At 36.8% G+C, this 16,872-nt stretch overlaps 1 protein-coding gene across 8 annotated transcripts in view; it reads left to right on the top strand.

The window, feature by feature from the left end:
• The window catches only part of TBCK (TBC1 domain containing kinase), a 112,345-nt gene that overhangs the window by 73,856 nt on the left and 21,617 nt on the right, over positions 1 to 16,872 (top strand). For all 8 annotated transcript variants that reach the window (XM_074866878.1, XM_074866883.1, XM_074866875.1 and 5 more), the window contains one exon: positions 4,580 to 4,755. In XM_074866878.1, the coding sequence (XP_074722979.1) occupies positions 4,580 to 4,755 (176 nt within the window). The remainder of the gene's footprint in view (positions 1 to 4,579; positions 4,756 to 16,872) is intronic.

Below are 16,872 nucleotides of genomic sequence, written 5' to 3'. Positions count from 1 at the left end.
CTCATAATTCTGGGCTGTTTCCAAAATGCAGAAGCAGTTTATTTTGGCCAAATTTCTTAAGTGGTGTCCTGTTACCCAAGGAAAGGGCTCTGGAATTGATTAACTGCTCACAAAGACTTGGTCTGTGTACATTTTCCTTAAGAACTAAGCATTCATGTTATGTTTTTCTCCATTACTTGCTTTCACTTGCTGCAAACAGTGTATGCATGTCCAATTTTGCTGTAAAAATAAAAAGTTCTCTGTACTTTTGTCATAGGTGTATTGCCTTTAAACTGATGCTTTCTTTTTAACATCTGTTTCAAATGTGGTATATTTCTCTCCTGTATCTATAATAATAAACACTAAATGTATGTAGCTTAAAAAGCAGCTATGTCAGCTGAGCTGTCCTTTTCAGTTGGGGCTGTTGACGAAGGCAGCAGCTTGGTAGGGAGTGATAATTTAGCATGAACAGAGCAAAATGAGTAACATTTTAGAGCAACCAGGAATTTTAGTTCAGCGAAGGAGCACAATACTTCAGTAGGCTTAGTATTGGCATGGGGCCATGGCAAAACCAGGATATTACTATTAGATCATTTTTTGTTTACTTTGCCACCCCTGCCTTTTTCAATTCCCATATTATTTGCATATTTAGAAATCTCAGGAAAAGTCTTTTGATGCCAAGTAATAGAGTAGTTAGCTGGTGCCATAGAGTTGTTTCCTGTAAGGTTTTGATTGCTGCTTGACTTTGAGCTCAGTTGAGCCAGAACTCCTCAACCCAATGTTGTAAAATGAAACTTGTGACTCTTAGTTCCTAGGTATTTGGGTGCCAGCTTTGGCTGTTTTGAAATGCAGGTGCTCTGCACTTTTTTGAAAACTAGACTACTAAATTTTGAAATGTAAACTTACTTTTATAGTAATTATGTTTAAAGTTGGGCTTAATTTTTTTCAGTGCACGCTTCACAGTTAATGGCACCATGTTATGGCACCACGTTCTTCTTGTAGATTTTCCAGCAAAATAATTTGTATCAATAAAAATGGAAGGCGTGTGCTTTTGATACTACACAATACCCCAATGTTGGGACTTTGGAGAGCACAGAGATGTTGTATGTACACTTTCATGAGTGAGCAGGCCCTCCCTGTCCTTTCTAAATGTTTCTGTTTGCTTCTTGCTGATGCCTTGAGATTTATGCAGAGTCTGTTCTCAGGAGGATGTTCTAAGATGTTTGCACATGACAAGTAGTCTGGCATCCTGGTGAGGTACTCTGTTCATTTGTTCATAGTCCTGCACAAGAATCTAGGTACTGTCTTAATATATTTACACTACTGATATACCAACAGTATGTTTTCAATAATATGTAAAATACGTTTGTTTTTTCTGCCTTGTAACACAGTTAGTTCAGAGCAGGGAGAGTGCAAGCAGGATTAATAGTGTGTGAATGCAGAGTCTTGGTGAGATAACAAAAGACGGACATTTAATTGGAGACTGACTCATTTGTCATATATTTGAAAGGGCATGGGAAGAAATCGGAATTGAAGTAGCACAGCAGACCCTTACTTATTAGCCAAAGGGAGGAGGAAAGTTCTTATCCGGCAAGGCTCCAAAAGACTGCATTGCATTTTAGTTACTGACAGGAAGTGATTTTCTTAAACTAAAATTTCAAACAAAGTGAAGATGGGCTTGAAGGTTACTCAAGTGTGAAGCTTGTTCATGCAATGTGACTAACAAATGTTCTGTAAATATTTACACCAGTTTAATTTTGTCTTAGACTCCAGTATCCTGAAACTAATTGTTTTATTAAAAAAGAATGTGGGTAAATTCTTTCACTACCAATAATCTTGTCTCCCTTGTGGGTGATAGAAGTTGACCATTTCCATGCATATGCATGCATGTACCTGTGTGCATACATTTATTCTTCTTTTAATTATTTGTGGAAACCACAATCTACTTGTTATATTTTTATTTTTTATTACTTAGAAGCAGATTAATTAATCGCCAGACTGGAAATCAGTGTTAGGCTTTTGTTGGCTTCCTCCCAAACCTTTTAAAATTCCCTCTTGTTCGTGGAATTCCATTTTCAGGCATGGCCACTGTCCTCCTGAAATGCTGCTTAGAAGAAACGAGAAACCAAACAGCCAAGAGTCACAGAATAACGGACTCCTAGATTTTTTTTTACTTACATCTCGATGTGTGAGAACTGGTTATCGTTTTTAGGGAAACTTACTGCTGCATTTTCCACTTCTCTAAATGAATTCATTTTGGAATTAGTGAGCTTGTTTCTAGGAAAAATATTTTGATAGTCCGTCTCAATGCTTAACTCTGTCTATCTCTATTTCTGCTTTCAGCTTTTTCATAACTTCCTACTGCACATAGCATCCCTATTCCAACCCCCAGTTCTCTGTTTTCAATTTCAGATATTTGTAGGCTATTATGTCCTCTCACAACCAAATGTTTCTCAAGCTATTAATTATTATTTGTGTTTTGGTTGTTTTTTTTTTTTACTGGCTAAATTCTGCTTTCATCTCACTTATTACAAAAGTACTGCTAATATTTCCTTAGTTAAGAATCTCAGGAGACAGGGCTATAACTCACTGTTATAGCAGTCTCTTTACAGAAAAAACAAAAACCATAAATGGACTACAGTTTTGAACTGAAATTCTTCACTTTTTATAAATAAAATGAGTCTTCAGAAATGTAGAGAAAATATGACTAATGACCATTCTTCAGAGTGTATTCTGAGCTCTAGGAATAATAACCAGTGTTAATAACATCAGTATAATAACATCAGCTGTCTTTATCTGAATTTAGAAAATGTATAAAATTCTGCAGTTACATGGATTTTTTTTCCATTACAATATATTCAAGATGAAAAATGTAATAAGTTTACATCACAGAATGAAAAATTGTTAGTTACTGTTGAGACATCATATAGTCCATTTATCCCTGGCAAATATTATCCCAAGTAGCTAGGGAACCTGATACGGTTAAGGAAAAATGTGATTTACTTTCACATCCACAGAAAGGTTTTAGAGCTATAATTAAAATTAGGTAAACCATAGCTTTAGTCCCACATTTTTCAGAATTTCAGAAGCAAGATGTATATAAGCATCTTCAGTGGAATTAAAGCATATGCTGCAGGTTGTATCCTACCTGAATACAGACAGCTTTTTGAATGGGAAGTTAATAGATCACATCATTCAGTTTTTAAACAAAGTGAATAATCTCATCCAACTGGAATATTCTGCCCAATCTTCAATTTCAGCTTCTTTCACTCACTACCCTGCTAAATGAGTAACCAGAGTAACTTCCTGATTGATGGCAATGCATCAGATCTGTTGATGACAATGAATGATTGATGGAAATGTATCAAATCTGTTTGAGATACACAGATAAAGCTTGGCTACAGTGCCTCTGTTTTCTTCATAGAAGCTGATGCTTCGGTCTTCTAAATTGCAAGTGCTGTAATGAATCATCCAAGATGCTTGGGACAGACACAAGAAAGTGCTAATATACCCATTGTTTGTCTGATGTGCCACGCTAGGTTTGTCATAAAATGCAGCTAGAATATTTTTTCTGTTCATGAGACTGCAGACAGGAGATGCAAAACTAACCAGTCTTTTTATAGTGATAGAAAAGTAAATTATTTTTATGTTACATCTTGTTAGAATGCAGATACGTATAGGATGCTTAGTGTTGCAAAAACAATATTTGTAATAGGTTTACTTTTTTTGTTGTTTTGCATATGTTTTTCATTATGTTTCAGTAATTTTTTTTGACCGCAGCTTATTTTAGGATGCTTCCCATTTGATGGGTGTCTGCTTCCCTCCCAGGTTGAGTAGTATTTTGTCACACACACAGGCACTTCACTCCTTCAGCCAGAATGTTTCACTGTGAACGTCTAGTTGGGTTTTGGATGCTTTTTTTAAAAAAAAAAAAAAAAAAAAAAAAAACAAAACCAAACTAAACAAAAAAAAAAAACACAAAACCCCAGCTCTAAAATCCATTCTGTTTGCCATCAGGCAAAAATTAGTGTTTCTGTTTTCTACCAAACAGATAACATGTAGCTTTGTCAAAATGGCAGGCCACACGAAGTTTGACAACTGAAATATTTCAGTCTGGCTCAGAGCACTATTTAACTGACAAATAAGAAACTCAGTTGATCCAAAAATCCTGATGTCCATACATTGCATGAAACGTGCTTTTGATGTACTACATGTACATACATCTAAGAGTCAATAGTCTGACTTGTAAAGACATTTAATGAAGATGCCTTACAATGAGTAGGCTTCAATTATATTCCTGTCTTTGCTTTGGTTAAAGTTCTGTTACGGTTCTCTTAAACAGCTTGCTGTATTTCCATACATAGCTAGGAATAAAATTAATGCTCAAAATGTCTTTGCTAGTTTTTCATAAAAAATTTCCAAGTGGTTTTTTTGAATGGGAAAACGTCTTTGAAAACTATATGCTTTTTAAGGGGGGGAAGAGAGACAAACAGAGGTATAGATGGATATATGTCTATTTAGCGATATCATAGCTAGGTTAATTTGCTTTACTAATTTTTCATGATTGCGTTTCTTGTTTTTTCTTTGAATCCCTGATCAGAGATTGACATTGAGCGTTGTGTTCGTGAATCAATCAACCTGTTTCGCTGGACCCCGAAGAGTGCAACATACAGGCAATATGCACAGCCTCCACGGCAAGCCAGTGAGAGCAATGGCACAAAAAGTTCAGTGTCCTGCTTTTCAGCAGATTATCAGGAAGCACCTCGAAGTGACCTAGTAAGTGACCTGGGAACTGGAGGGTGGAGAATTGTTCAGATTGTGTGTTTTTCCTGCCCCAGGTGGGTTTTTTTCCTCTTAAAATTTAGACCAGAAGAAAATACCCACCAAACCTCATTTACTAACATTTCTGTTGTCACATTCAAGCACAGGGGTTTGACACATTCATCAGATGTTCTGATTTGTTTGTCAGCTGGTGCACAGTGTTAGAGCCTATGCCATATTATTAATTTTGATGAACAGTCCAATGCAGTGAATGAAAATTAACTGGGAGGTTGTTGGGGTTTGGGTTTTTTTAACTTTACTGCTTTGAACTTCATGTTCTTTGATGTACATGCCAATAAAATTATTTCTTCTTGTGCTGGATTTCTGCCTCTCCCAACTCCTGCTTCTTCAGTTCTGTGGTGTTTGTTACCACAACAGGCCAATGTCCATGACTCACCTGCAGAACTACAAACAGGCTCTATCTTAGGAGAAAAATAGTGAAAAGAACAGTTTGCCAGTGAGAAGCAGGTAACTGGGAAGTGATGCAGGCAGCTCTGGCTGCTTTTTCCATCTTGGTGTGTTAGGTTAAAGGTATGGCTGAAGTTATTTTGAGAGGTAGTATGCAAGTTATGCCTGTGTTTGTCTTGGCAAAGAATAACTAGTGGCTAAGAGTATATCTGCATTAAATAGATACTCAGTTCAGCAAAAATATTTTTCCGTTCTCTCTCCAGTAAAATCTGATGGTTGTTTCCCTTGTCAAATACACCATCTGAAGAATAGTGATTTGAAATTATTCCTTTCCTTCCTCTCAGCAGTATAAATCTAGGCAGTCTCTTAAAAGTTAAACAGTTTTGGGTTTTTTCATTCCACGTTCTCCTACAATCAGAATTCATTCACAAGTAGGTTACAAGAATAGGGGAAGGATATATAGACCTGCCGTATCTATTTGGTCAATTGCATTAGGTTTTAGTTCCATTTGTTGTTCCTAACTACTAAGCAGTGTATTGTTGCTCAGGTGTATCTTACTTTTTAAGTAGTCCTTAAACCTGAGTGTGATAATAAGTCATTTTCTTGATTTTTACTTTAGTTTTAATTTTATTACTGTATTTTCTAGAAGCCTCAGCCACAAATGCAGGACACCAAGTGCTAGATAGGCAGATGCAAACCAAAATGAAACTCCAAAAAGCTTACAGAATTTAAGAAATAATAAGTAGATGTAGAAAGGCAACTGGGAAGAAAAGTAACAGGAGAGTACTGGTGGTTGTTACACAGGAATTGTAGCGAACACAACTGCTGCTGTGCTGTTGTAGAGATATGCAGTAAAACTTTCTGAAGGAGCTTAGGGCTGCACATTCATAGGATATTTCAGATAGGACCTTAGGAAGTCATCTGGTACAAATTCCTGCAGAAAACAGGCCCAACACTGAATTCATATGGGTTTGCCCAGGGCTTTGTTCTGTCAGGTCATGAAAACTTCCAAGATTATGCAGTCTCTCTTGGCAGCCTGACAGTGCTAACAGTGAAAATGTTTTTGTGTATGTGCTAGCTTTTCTTAATGTTACGATGACAAGAGAGGAAAAAGACAAGTCTTCTCAGTCCTAAGGATGTGCTTGTGCCTTTCTGTGTCCAAGCAAGAGCGAAGGGACTTGGAAATAGCAAGGAAGGCCATGGGAGAAAACAATTGTCTACTGAACAAAGATTTATATTTGTAGCAGAGATAAAAATCCATTCTTTTGGGTTAAGCAAAGTTTCTCTCAGTATAATTCCATTTCCTGAGAAATTTTTGGGGTGTTTTTTTTTTACTGATAGCAACTTTATTTTCACACCAGAAATTGGGTTTGTTTGTAATGCCAGTAACTAGGCTCATCTATCCCACAATTTCCAAGAAATTAAGCAAATGTTTTTGGTATGTTACAGAGAAGAAAAATAAATACCATAACTTCTGTTGCCTTCTCTTTCATTTCTACTTAACAGCAAAGCACTTTTCATTTACTGCAGTGTAACTGATGGTTTAACTTCTTTTGAAGCTCAAGTGTATTGAATCTTTTGGGTGCTGCTGTAGGGGGTTTTTTAGCTCACCATATGGAGCAGCACTATGTGATTTATACAGAAATATGTGAACATATTCAGGCTTTTTGTGTAGCAAAGAGAAAACTGATCTCATGGACACCTGAATGACAAGGAAGCCAACTCGTATGTTAAGTTATAGTGTACAAACGTGTTTGCTCTCATGTGCTGGTTTTTTATATGTCAGATTTTGAGATGGACATATCCAAGCCAATCACTTTATGGTTCTGTCAGGAGCCATAGTTCAGACTTCAAAGATCCTGTGTAACATGATCCACTAATGAGCTGCCTCCCACTTGTGACCAGTTCTGCGCTTCTGGATATTTGTCATTATAAGATGACACTTCTCATGGTTTTGAGCAATGTTGCTAAAAAAACCTCTGAAATTGTTGGTAAAATACACTAATTACACCCAAAGGTGTTGTGTTTTGGTTTTTTTAACCTTAATCCTGGAACTATCTATTCTTTCTTCAAATGTGTACTCTACCTGGTGTTTGCTGCCATGGGGAAACATTTTTCTACTTGAAAAACAGTGGAATCTGAGTTCATTCTTTCTTACACACAGAAGCCTTTAGTGGATTTTCTAAAACACCATTGTGTCCTTGGTGGTCAGTCTAGCTCTTAAAAAATGACTTTGCTGTTTCCCCACCTATTATTTGGGCATTATTTGGACAAGCGCTTTGCACTGCTTCTGCATCTCCAGTTTTATATTTGTGGGTCACCTCTGTAGTTGAGGGTGGGGAGGGTAGGAAACAATTCCTCTGTAAACAAAGCTGTGGGTTTGCTTCTGAAGGTAGTTTATGACTTCTTGAAACATTAAGTGTTAAATGTATTTAATTCTAAACACCAGCTGTCTCCTAATCCTATATTTGTATTTTCTTTTTAAGATGCTTCAGTTTGTTTCTTAAGTGCTTTTTATTGGCTACTCAAATATCTGTGTGTATCTGCATATTATAGTGCTTTGGTTAATAATAACACAAGTACTTGCCCCTGGGTGAGCACTTTTCTCCCTAAAGCAGCAGCCAGTAAAACAAAACTGTTTTGATTCTTTTTATCACTAGCATTTCTTAGTTTTCATTTTAGTGACATCTATTTGCAACTTCATAGAGAGGCTTGGGTGCTCTCTTCCCTCCTGGACTTGTGTGTTGTTTAATCTTTTATCTTTCAGCCAGTAAGCATATTTCTACTGAGATAAAATCTCAAGGAGGAAATAGTTTCAGAGGGAACCTTAAGTGGGTTTGCATGTTTATTTTGAGAAAGATAAAATGTCAAAACTAAGAACAGAAAAACTCCTTTAGATTCACTGATGAATTTTGGTAGCAATCTACTGAAATTTGTGTCTGTAATTTTTTTATTGACCAGTACACAGATGATTTGTTTCTTACTCTTCCTGAAACTTAACTTCATACCCTGAAAACTCAACATTTTTATATTTTTTTATGTCCAGCAGCCACAGAGACAAGTAACACTTGTCATGTAACAATTTTTTGCTATGCCTGTATCTCCCCCTTATTATAGACATGGTAGGTGTATGCTCTCTCCAGCTACCTGTATACTTCTAAATAAAAGTGAGAGAATGATGCAGTTACTTTATGAATGTCTGCTCAGGTGTGACAGGGCACTCCCAGAAATCCCAAGGCTGATACAATTATGCCTTTGTCGTTGTTTTCTACCGTCAATCCTCTTTTCAATGGTGGGAGTTCCTGATGAATGTTGGGGAGTGAAAGCATTCAACTGGAGAAAAGTCTACCAGATGATTATTGACCCATGCACTGATCTAAATGCCACTGGTCCAATTCAGCTTTTCATTTTTGATGCAGTAGGTGAAATACCTAAGGGGGAAGATGACTAATGGTTTGATGAAACAGTACAAACATGAAAAACATTTGTTTTTATCAAAAATAATATGAGCAAAGGTTTCCTGATGGTAAGTTTTCTTTGCAGATAATCAAGAATATGTTGCATGAGAGACTTCTTACATATGGCAATTCAGGCCTATTTGCAATAAACATGTCAGCACTCAGTTGCTTTTAATTTACTGTATGCACCTAGGATATATTTGTCCATATAAAATGTATTGCCTATAGGTTTATATTAAGCCCTTTAATAACTGGTGTGTAAAGTCAATCTATTCTTCTAAAAGAAACATAATGAGTAGTGTATACCAGTATTTCTGTTTCAGGGTAGAAGCAGGGATATGTCCAAGTGCACTGTCAGTGCTGTTCATAATGACTGTTATGTTATTCTGCCTCAATGGTTTTCTGATTGCCTTGACCCATTTCAGGTTTGTTTTGTGTTCTGGTTTTGTAGGGAACTTGCTTTTGTTCTCTTATTTCATTGTGCTACTACTCAACAGAAAGCTGTTCCTAAAATTTGTCAAGATCTGAGTTAATGTTTCTGATTTATTTTACATATACCTTTGATGCTTCTGTTTTTCTGATTGTAGCCGCTAACAGCTCGAGTGAGCAGTTGTGTTTGTCATTTTTGAGATGAGTTGGTTAAAACACACTTTTTATGTCACTCTCCTGTGAGTGAATAAACAATTCACTGTTTAATTAGGCATGTCATAAGCCCATCACATTCTGACAAATATTTTTGGGAATTGTTGAAAACTTCAATACTTTCTCTGTGTATTTGTTAGCTTTTCAAAGGTTTTTTTGATACTCATAAGCCAGTCAACCAGCAACCAAAAAGTGGGGAGTGTAAGGAAAACTGTTTCCAGTGCTTTGGTTTTGCAGATTAAATTAGCTGAAGGAAGCCTTTTTTTAGCACTTTCTTTACTCTGCTTGTTTTTAAAAATAAGAATATATTTTCTTATGTTTTAGGACTTCTTCTGATAGAAAATAAGGCATTAAATCAGTTACCAGAGTGGATAAAACAAGAAATACATGGCTTAGGAAATAACTGATGTTAAACATTAATTTAAGAGTCTCTAATGAATGTTGTAGTTGTTTTAAAGTTGTAACAGAAATAGCAATTATTTTAATTGAATGTAAACTCATTGGAACAAATATGCTGTGTTTTTTCTTAGTTGAGGCAAAATTAAAGGAGTATGTTTATAATAATATAAATATTATTTATATGAGACTTCAGTAGTTTGTTAGACACTCAGATCATATTTAAGGATTGTAAACATTTTGCACAGACTTGGTTTCTGAGTCTCCCTGGGATGTGTTTGTCTGCTATAAATGTAAATGGGCAGTCGGAGCAGCCAGAGCACTCTCTGCTGAAGCCTTAGGCTCAGGTTCTGGATTCACTGATTGTCCATCTAGTCCTTCCTCACAAGCCTTTGCAATTATACCCACTTTGAAGTTGAAAGCTAAGTGTATTTGACCTTTCTGACTTTCCACAATTGGGATTCCATGACTGATTAGCAAATGTGCTGGGGGGAAAGGGGAAATTATACCTGTAAAATTAATTTAAAAAAAAAAATCTAGCCAGTTCTCTCTCTCTCTACATCTTATGAGAATGTTCTTTTTATGTTATTTTTTTTTTTATTTGGAAATTGTTTTAAAATCAGATTCTGGGTTTGATAGCCTTTGATCAATTTGTCTTAGGAGTTTAATTTTTCTGTTTTTTTCAGTTTTGTCATATTACTGGGGGAAAGAAATTTATTTTTAAAAAATGTAAGCTGTAGCCACTGTACGTCAGAATACGGAATATGGCAGCTATTGTCACCATCCTTTAAGGTGTAGAAGTTATTGACAAATGAGCTGTTTACAAGATAAAGAAAGGATTGGGCCCATAGTAGTAAACACAACAGAACAATGCATTCCAGTTTGCTACAGCTGTTAAAAAATTTGGTTTGAGCCAACTCTGTTTTTCCCTTCTATGCCCAATCTTAGCCCCTGTGGAGTGTACTCTATGAGCCAATGATGTCTGAAATGCAGAGGGTAGAACTAGTAACGTAATCTGAGGTTAGTCCTTGCCAGAGTAAATTGTTGGAATATTGAAATGAAAAATGGAGGAAAACCAGGATTTCCACTCTTTCTGGCCAATGTTACATCTGCTCAGCCATACTCAATACTCATCTGTAGCTGGCAATACGAATCTGAGCTCTGCGAAGTGACACTATGGTTTTTACCTGTGCTTTTTCCATCTACATTGATTGATGCCCATTGTCATTACTGATTTTTGCTGGGTGATCTCTGTGATATGTGAGCTGGCACAGTTCCATTCTTGGAAACTTGGTGTTGTGCAAATGTTTCTTTCCACAAGTACAGCTGGAGTAAAGCCTTATATTATAACTAAGTTTTAGCAAGGAGGAATTTGCTTGGTCTCACTGAAGAGTGGTATCAGTAAGCTATTTTTCAAACACGTCCTTTATTTTTTTTATGCACATCCAGTGCATGGAGAATGTTAGGAAATAGTTACACACCTCAGTGTTTTAATAATTTCACTGGTAATTATTTATTGGGTTGCTGACAATATGATGTAAAGTTAACATTTTGTGAGTGATGCTTTAGAATTCTCCCCTGAGAAATATATAAGATAAGCTTGCAAGCTCCTAAGGAGGATACAATTTCAGGCTCTAGCAGTCCTAGTTGCAAGCTGGCTGCCTGGCTGAAGACAGTGTTGTTACTTTGTTTTCACAAGTTTTAGTAGTGACTCCAGCCGTCTTTGAGAGACAGGGAGGACTATAGTGGAAAGAAGTCTTTTTGGCAACCAATATAAATACTTGGTGTGGTTTCCTGGGTGACAGTTTTATTTCATACTTTAAATAATTCATATTTTCTCAAAAAAATAGTAGTCTACATCTGAAAAAAAGGAAAACGAAAAAGCAGTGCAGTGTGTATGTGAACTTACTTTAGAAGTAACACTCAGAATAACCCACTGAGTGTTCTCAAAATATGCTTTAGGACCAGCACGGATCTAAAAAGATTAATGCTTTATTCAGTTTCTGGTAAGCACAGCTAGATACTGCAGAGAGAAATGGTCCCCTTGGTATTACATTTTTTTATGTGTGTGCTTGTAGCATTAGAAGGCAACGGAGAAATTTTTGAAGTTGGTTTTGGAGAAGTGAACTCAAGGGTCTTAGTAGTTTATCTCACACACAAATATGCTCAGGTACAGAGACAAGGCTGCCTCCTGCCACTCACAGCAACTCTAATTACAGTATGCACTAACTCCTGTGTATGCCATATATTGCTGCTGTGAAAGTTATGTTGTAGAGCACAGTGCTGTGTAACAGTACTATTAAGAAAGTGTATTAAAAATTAATTTTCATAACATGGGAAGGGGGTGTATTCTGTCCATTTCTATCAAAGGTCTAAGGTGTTTGTTCTTCCTACTCCCCAGTCCTCTGCCCTACCCCCCTGTTCTTTTTCTCTGTATAGGTCTCTATAGGAGCCTGCCTTAGGCTAACCTTGAATCCAGGATTCCATCACATCTCTCTCTTAATGCACCTTGGGCCAGGCTGAGTGCTGTGCTTTTTCTCAGTTGAGTCAGGACACGATATAATTATGATCTAACTTCATTAGGAAGTGCAGTGAGAGGATGAAGACTTTCCTGAATGCAACTGTCTTGCCTGGTGGTGTTGCTGCATTCTTTCAGGTGATAGCCTAGTACATACAAATTGGCTGGTGGCCTGTGTGATTATGTCAACATCATCTTAATCTACTAGTAAAATTTTTACAGCTATGTATATATTCCCATCTGCCATTGTTACTGGTGGAAGATCTGATTTTCAAATATATGTGACAGCATAACTAGAAGAAAGTGCATACCGACTACAAAGTTGAACCTGCAGCAAAAGTTAGTCATGGAGGCCATCTTGCAAATGTGAATGAACACATTTTAGGTTGGTGGACATAAATGTTTCTGTTGATGCTAAAATGATGACTTATGTTTATCTCACCAAAGTTTCTAAAATGATCTAAGTGGTACAGAAGTCCAAGGAAATTGATCTGAAAAGCATGTACAGCTTACAGGGTAACTGTCTGGCTAAACTGTACTTTCAAACTTCTTGACAATTACTCAAATTCAGCACTCCTCTTAATAGTCACCAGTTAAGGTAGAGCCCTAACAGTATGTTTTGGTCTTTGGCAGGCTTCACAGTGGTAAATAACTGAAAATGTCCCAGAGCTGTGCTGCAATTGTTAATGCCAGTTTAGAGAACAGCAATCATAGATAAATATCAACTACAGTTGAATCTTGAGAAAAGATGGATTGTCTAAATCCAAGGTCTCTGACACCAAGTGATATAGGTGATCACATTGTGAGGGAAAGAAAATTTATCTTCTAGTTGCAATTTGCATTAAGAGGTGATATTGAATTGCTGTTGATTTTGTTTTTCAAGAACGCAAGGAAATCTCTGACAGCTCATATTTCTAAGATTCTGTAATATTTTTTTCTCAAAGCAAAGTAATACAGTTTCTTGTCAAGGAGAGAGCATCTATCAAGAGGAAAAAACATGCACTGATGGAAAGCGGGGAAGGCTTGCAAGATCGTTCTTGCTACTTTTTTTTCAAGATTTAATTCACTTTAAAGCCACGTCTTGTGGGGTTTTTTTTCAGGCACAACTGGATTGCAGCTCAGTTTTGTATTTTAAAGTGGTTCCCTGCAGTCATGAGAATTGTTTGCCTGTTTTGTCATATCAGATGCAATAACTAATGAGACTTTGCAGCATGTCTGCTTGGCTGCATGCAGGGAATAACTGCGCTGCTGACTCACCTTTTTCACTCAATTATGTTATTCCAGGGAGAAAGAGAGAGGTTTCCTTAATAATAGGCTTCTTCAGCAAGCAGAGCTCACGTATGTTTTTGTAGACTGCCTACAATGGTGTACAAAGACATTTGGAGGATGTTTATGAAGACAATTAGCTAAAAGTTGGTGTTTCCCTACTCGTTAAGGTGTGCGTTCTGGAGCAGGAAGCTCTGTGGCGGGGTCAGGGTGGTAGAGTGGAAGAGTGCAGCTTGCAAAACGTACTTGCAAATGAAATTGAGTAAACTTAATAAATAAGTAGAGGGAGATAGGGAGCAGAGAGAAGGTAGGCACCAATGTCTTGACTTGGAAATATAAGTAGTACAATATGATGGCAAGGGAGGACTGAATCTGAAACGTAAGAAAGAGTTTGGTAGGTTGTGTAGAGAGCAGTGGCTCTCAAGTGTTTGAAAATTTTAGAAAACAGTTCCTAAAACCCAGAAGTTTGGCTGCTTCTCCTTTATAAGTAGTCCTGATTGAACATAAAAAAAATTGAAGCCTTTTTGTATGACCCTTTAATGGTCATAAAAAATGGTGGGGGAGGAGAGGGAAGGGGGATTAGGGAGTGTGTCAAGACATATATTCCTTTTTATTTATTTACGATCATTAGAATACTTTCCTGTCTGTATAGGCCTCTTTTTTTCAGTGGATTTAAGCATCATTCTTTCACAGTTGGTACAGGAGTTACATACTTTTCGCTTATCAGGCCATCAGAATTCACAGGAGCAATGGGGGTCATTCTGTTTGTTTAAAAACAAACAAACAAAAAAGCCTCACTGAAAATACATGTGTAAAGGACAATGCTCCTAGGGGATCAAGTACTGCCTTCATCTACTTAATTATGAAGGATATAAACAAAAATATTTGCATAGAAAATACTAAGTGCAAACACACTGGTAATGATTGGTTTCAGTCACAAAACCATTTTAGATGATGCAGCTAAAATCCAGTGTTCTCATTTGGTCTTGTTTTCAGATACTTCCTGAAAACTGACTCTGTCATAGAAACTGCTTTTTTGATAAAAACACGATAGCAGTGTCTTTGCCTACAAATCTGTCCTGAAGTGTCCTGTTCTTCTTGTTTATTCTTCTCCTTTTCTACCAGTTGTTTTCATCTGACTGCTATATTTTAATTGGTATAAAATAGTGCTACTCTGTACAAATATAATTATCCCAAAGCTTATATGATGGCACCATGACATTGAGTATTATATTTAGGTGGAACTCACTGTAAAAAATACATTATCTTTTCTCCATTATAGTTATTTAAAGTAAAAACAAGCACAAACAGCAATGTCTTTGCTACAAACTGGTGTGGCCCTTGATTCGGAGTTGCATATATTTGTGGTTGCTGTGTGAATTGGCTTTTGCCTCTTTCTCTGTTTGATCAGTTCTTCAGAAATATTTTAAAACCATTATCCAAGCTGGTTTTAAAATGTTTTTGTCATTTTTCCTAGGTATGCATGCATACACTGATTTCAAGACAAAATGTTATGTTCTAAAAATATGGAATGACACCTTCCATGAAGCATGTTTCTTTATGAAGGGCTTTGATACTTTGAATGGACTATTTTACTTGAACCCCAGATTTTAATTATATTGACTTTCAGTCTGAAGTTCCCTCTGTATTAAATTTGCTGCAATAAGTTTTGCCAACTTCAAAGACAAAAGAGTGGAAACCCTGCTTCTACTCAGATAAAGCTATCCTTTCCATGGATAAAAAGTTGCTTTATAGCTCCTGTGTTTATCAGATGGGACTGTTAAGTTCAGGTTCATTTAATAGCCAGGATGAAATGCCTGTAAGAGATTACAGGCTAATGGAAAAATAGATAGGAGCTGTGATTGTGCTAGCTTCATGTTCTGGAGTGCTTTAATCTTTCTGAAGCTTGACTTCTAATTTGAGAATGCTTAAGCAGCTTTAATTCCTAATATTAAAAAAAAATTAAATTCTTAATGCCTATTTCTTCTTATTAAGAGCAGTAAATGCATATGGCTTAGCAATTCCCAGGCCTATTTGAAAATTAATGGGGTGAGAAGAATAAGTACTTTAAAAGTAAAGAATTTAGGGTGTTGTCAGAGAAACTTCTGGGAGGCAAGTAGACCTCAGACTTGAGCTTAAGTACTCTTTTTCCTACTCTTTTACCAACCTGCTGATTAAGCAGTCTTCCCTGATGAACAACTTCTTATAGCTGACTAGTCTAAAGCAAGATTCGTGCTTGAAGTTAGGATATGCTAGAATAAGTCTTGTCTCTTTACAGGTGAAACAACTGCTGTATTCGGTATACAATCTCTTACACTATCTCTAAAACCATGAATATATTGACTAAACTGTTGGAGTGCTACACAAGTGTGTAACCAGACTTTTAACTGTTGTATTGTGGCATTGTGCTTAAAGTGAAGTTTTTGCCTTTTTTAAGAAAGAGTAAGGGAGGGTTTTTTTAGAAATTATGTACCATATCTGCCTTGTCAAAGTGTCAATAGATCACAGCAGAAGAATAATTGAAGGGAAGAAACAAGCATCTTATATATGTGATATGCTATTTGGACTTAAGCTTTTCCCAGTGGTTACCCTGGCTATTTTTTTTTTTTTTTTGTCCTGTTTGTACCCCCAATAGAGTAATAAGTATTACTTGCATGGGAATCTCGGTTTGTGGGATAGTCCTTATGGTCCCTTCATTGTTTAAAACAAAAAAAAAATTGCAGATGATAAATTCAACAAGATACTGTAAGCAGCTGTCCTGAGATGTGATTACCTGCAACTAACTTACCTGGAATCAAAATCTCAGTGGATACTACTGCCTGTTCCCAATTTGTTGGATATTTGTGAATAATTACTAAGAGACTATCAGTGCCATAAACTTTTTCTGAGAGCATCTAACCTTACTCAAACGATTTGGTTTAAAGTGGGCCCTCTCCCTTCCTTCACCTACTATTCCTTCTGGTTCTTCCAGAAAACAATGCCTGCAATGACATAATAAAGCCTAAACAGGGAATTGAAGCCAGCAGTCAGGAGAAATGTTAAGCCTCCTGTCTAAAATGTCAGTCTGCATCTAGTGCATCTTCTCTTGGTTGGCCAGACTGAGGCTAAGCAAGTAGTCACTGAGGTGGTAGACAAGAGCTGGAACACTGTTGTGGAGAGGAGTAGGAAAGGCATTAAAAGTTCAGAAGAATCTGCAAGTTTTGGGTGCTGAGGCGCCATGACAGTCTCAACAGCAGTCTGAACTCAAGTCCAGTGCCAAACTACAGGTATCCATAGCAGGATGGTGGTATGAGGAGGAGGACTTGGTAGAAGGATTAGCAGCTTGGTGTTAGCTGTGTTTAGCTTGTGCTGACTGACAGTTCATTAGGAAATTCCTGTGAGAAA

Source organism: Strix uralensis, chromosome 4 (genome assembly GCF_047716275.1).
Source record: "Strix uralensis isolate ZFMK-TIS-50842 chromosome 4, bStrUra1, whole genome shotgun sequence".
Classification (NCBI taxonomy): domain Eukaryota; kingdom Metazoa; phylum Chordata; class Aves; order Strigiformes; family Strigidae; genus Strix; species Strix uralensis.
The sequence above is the reverse complement of the archived record's forward strand: the minus strand, read 5'-3'. Positions and strand labels throughout refer to the sequence as shown.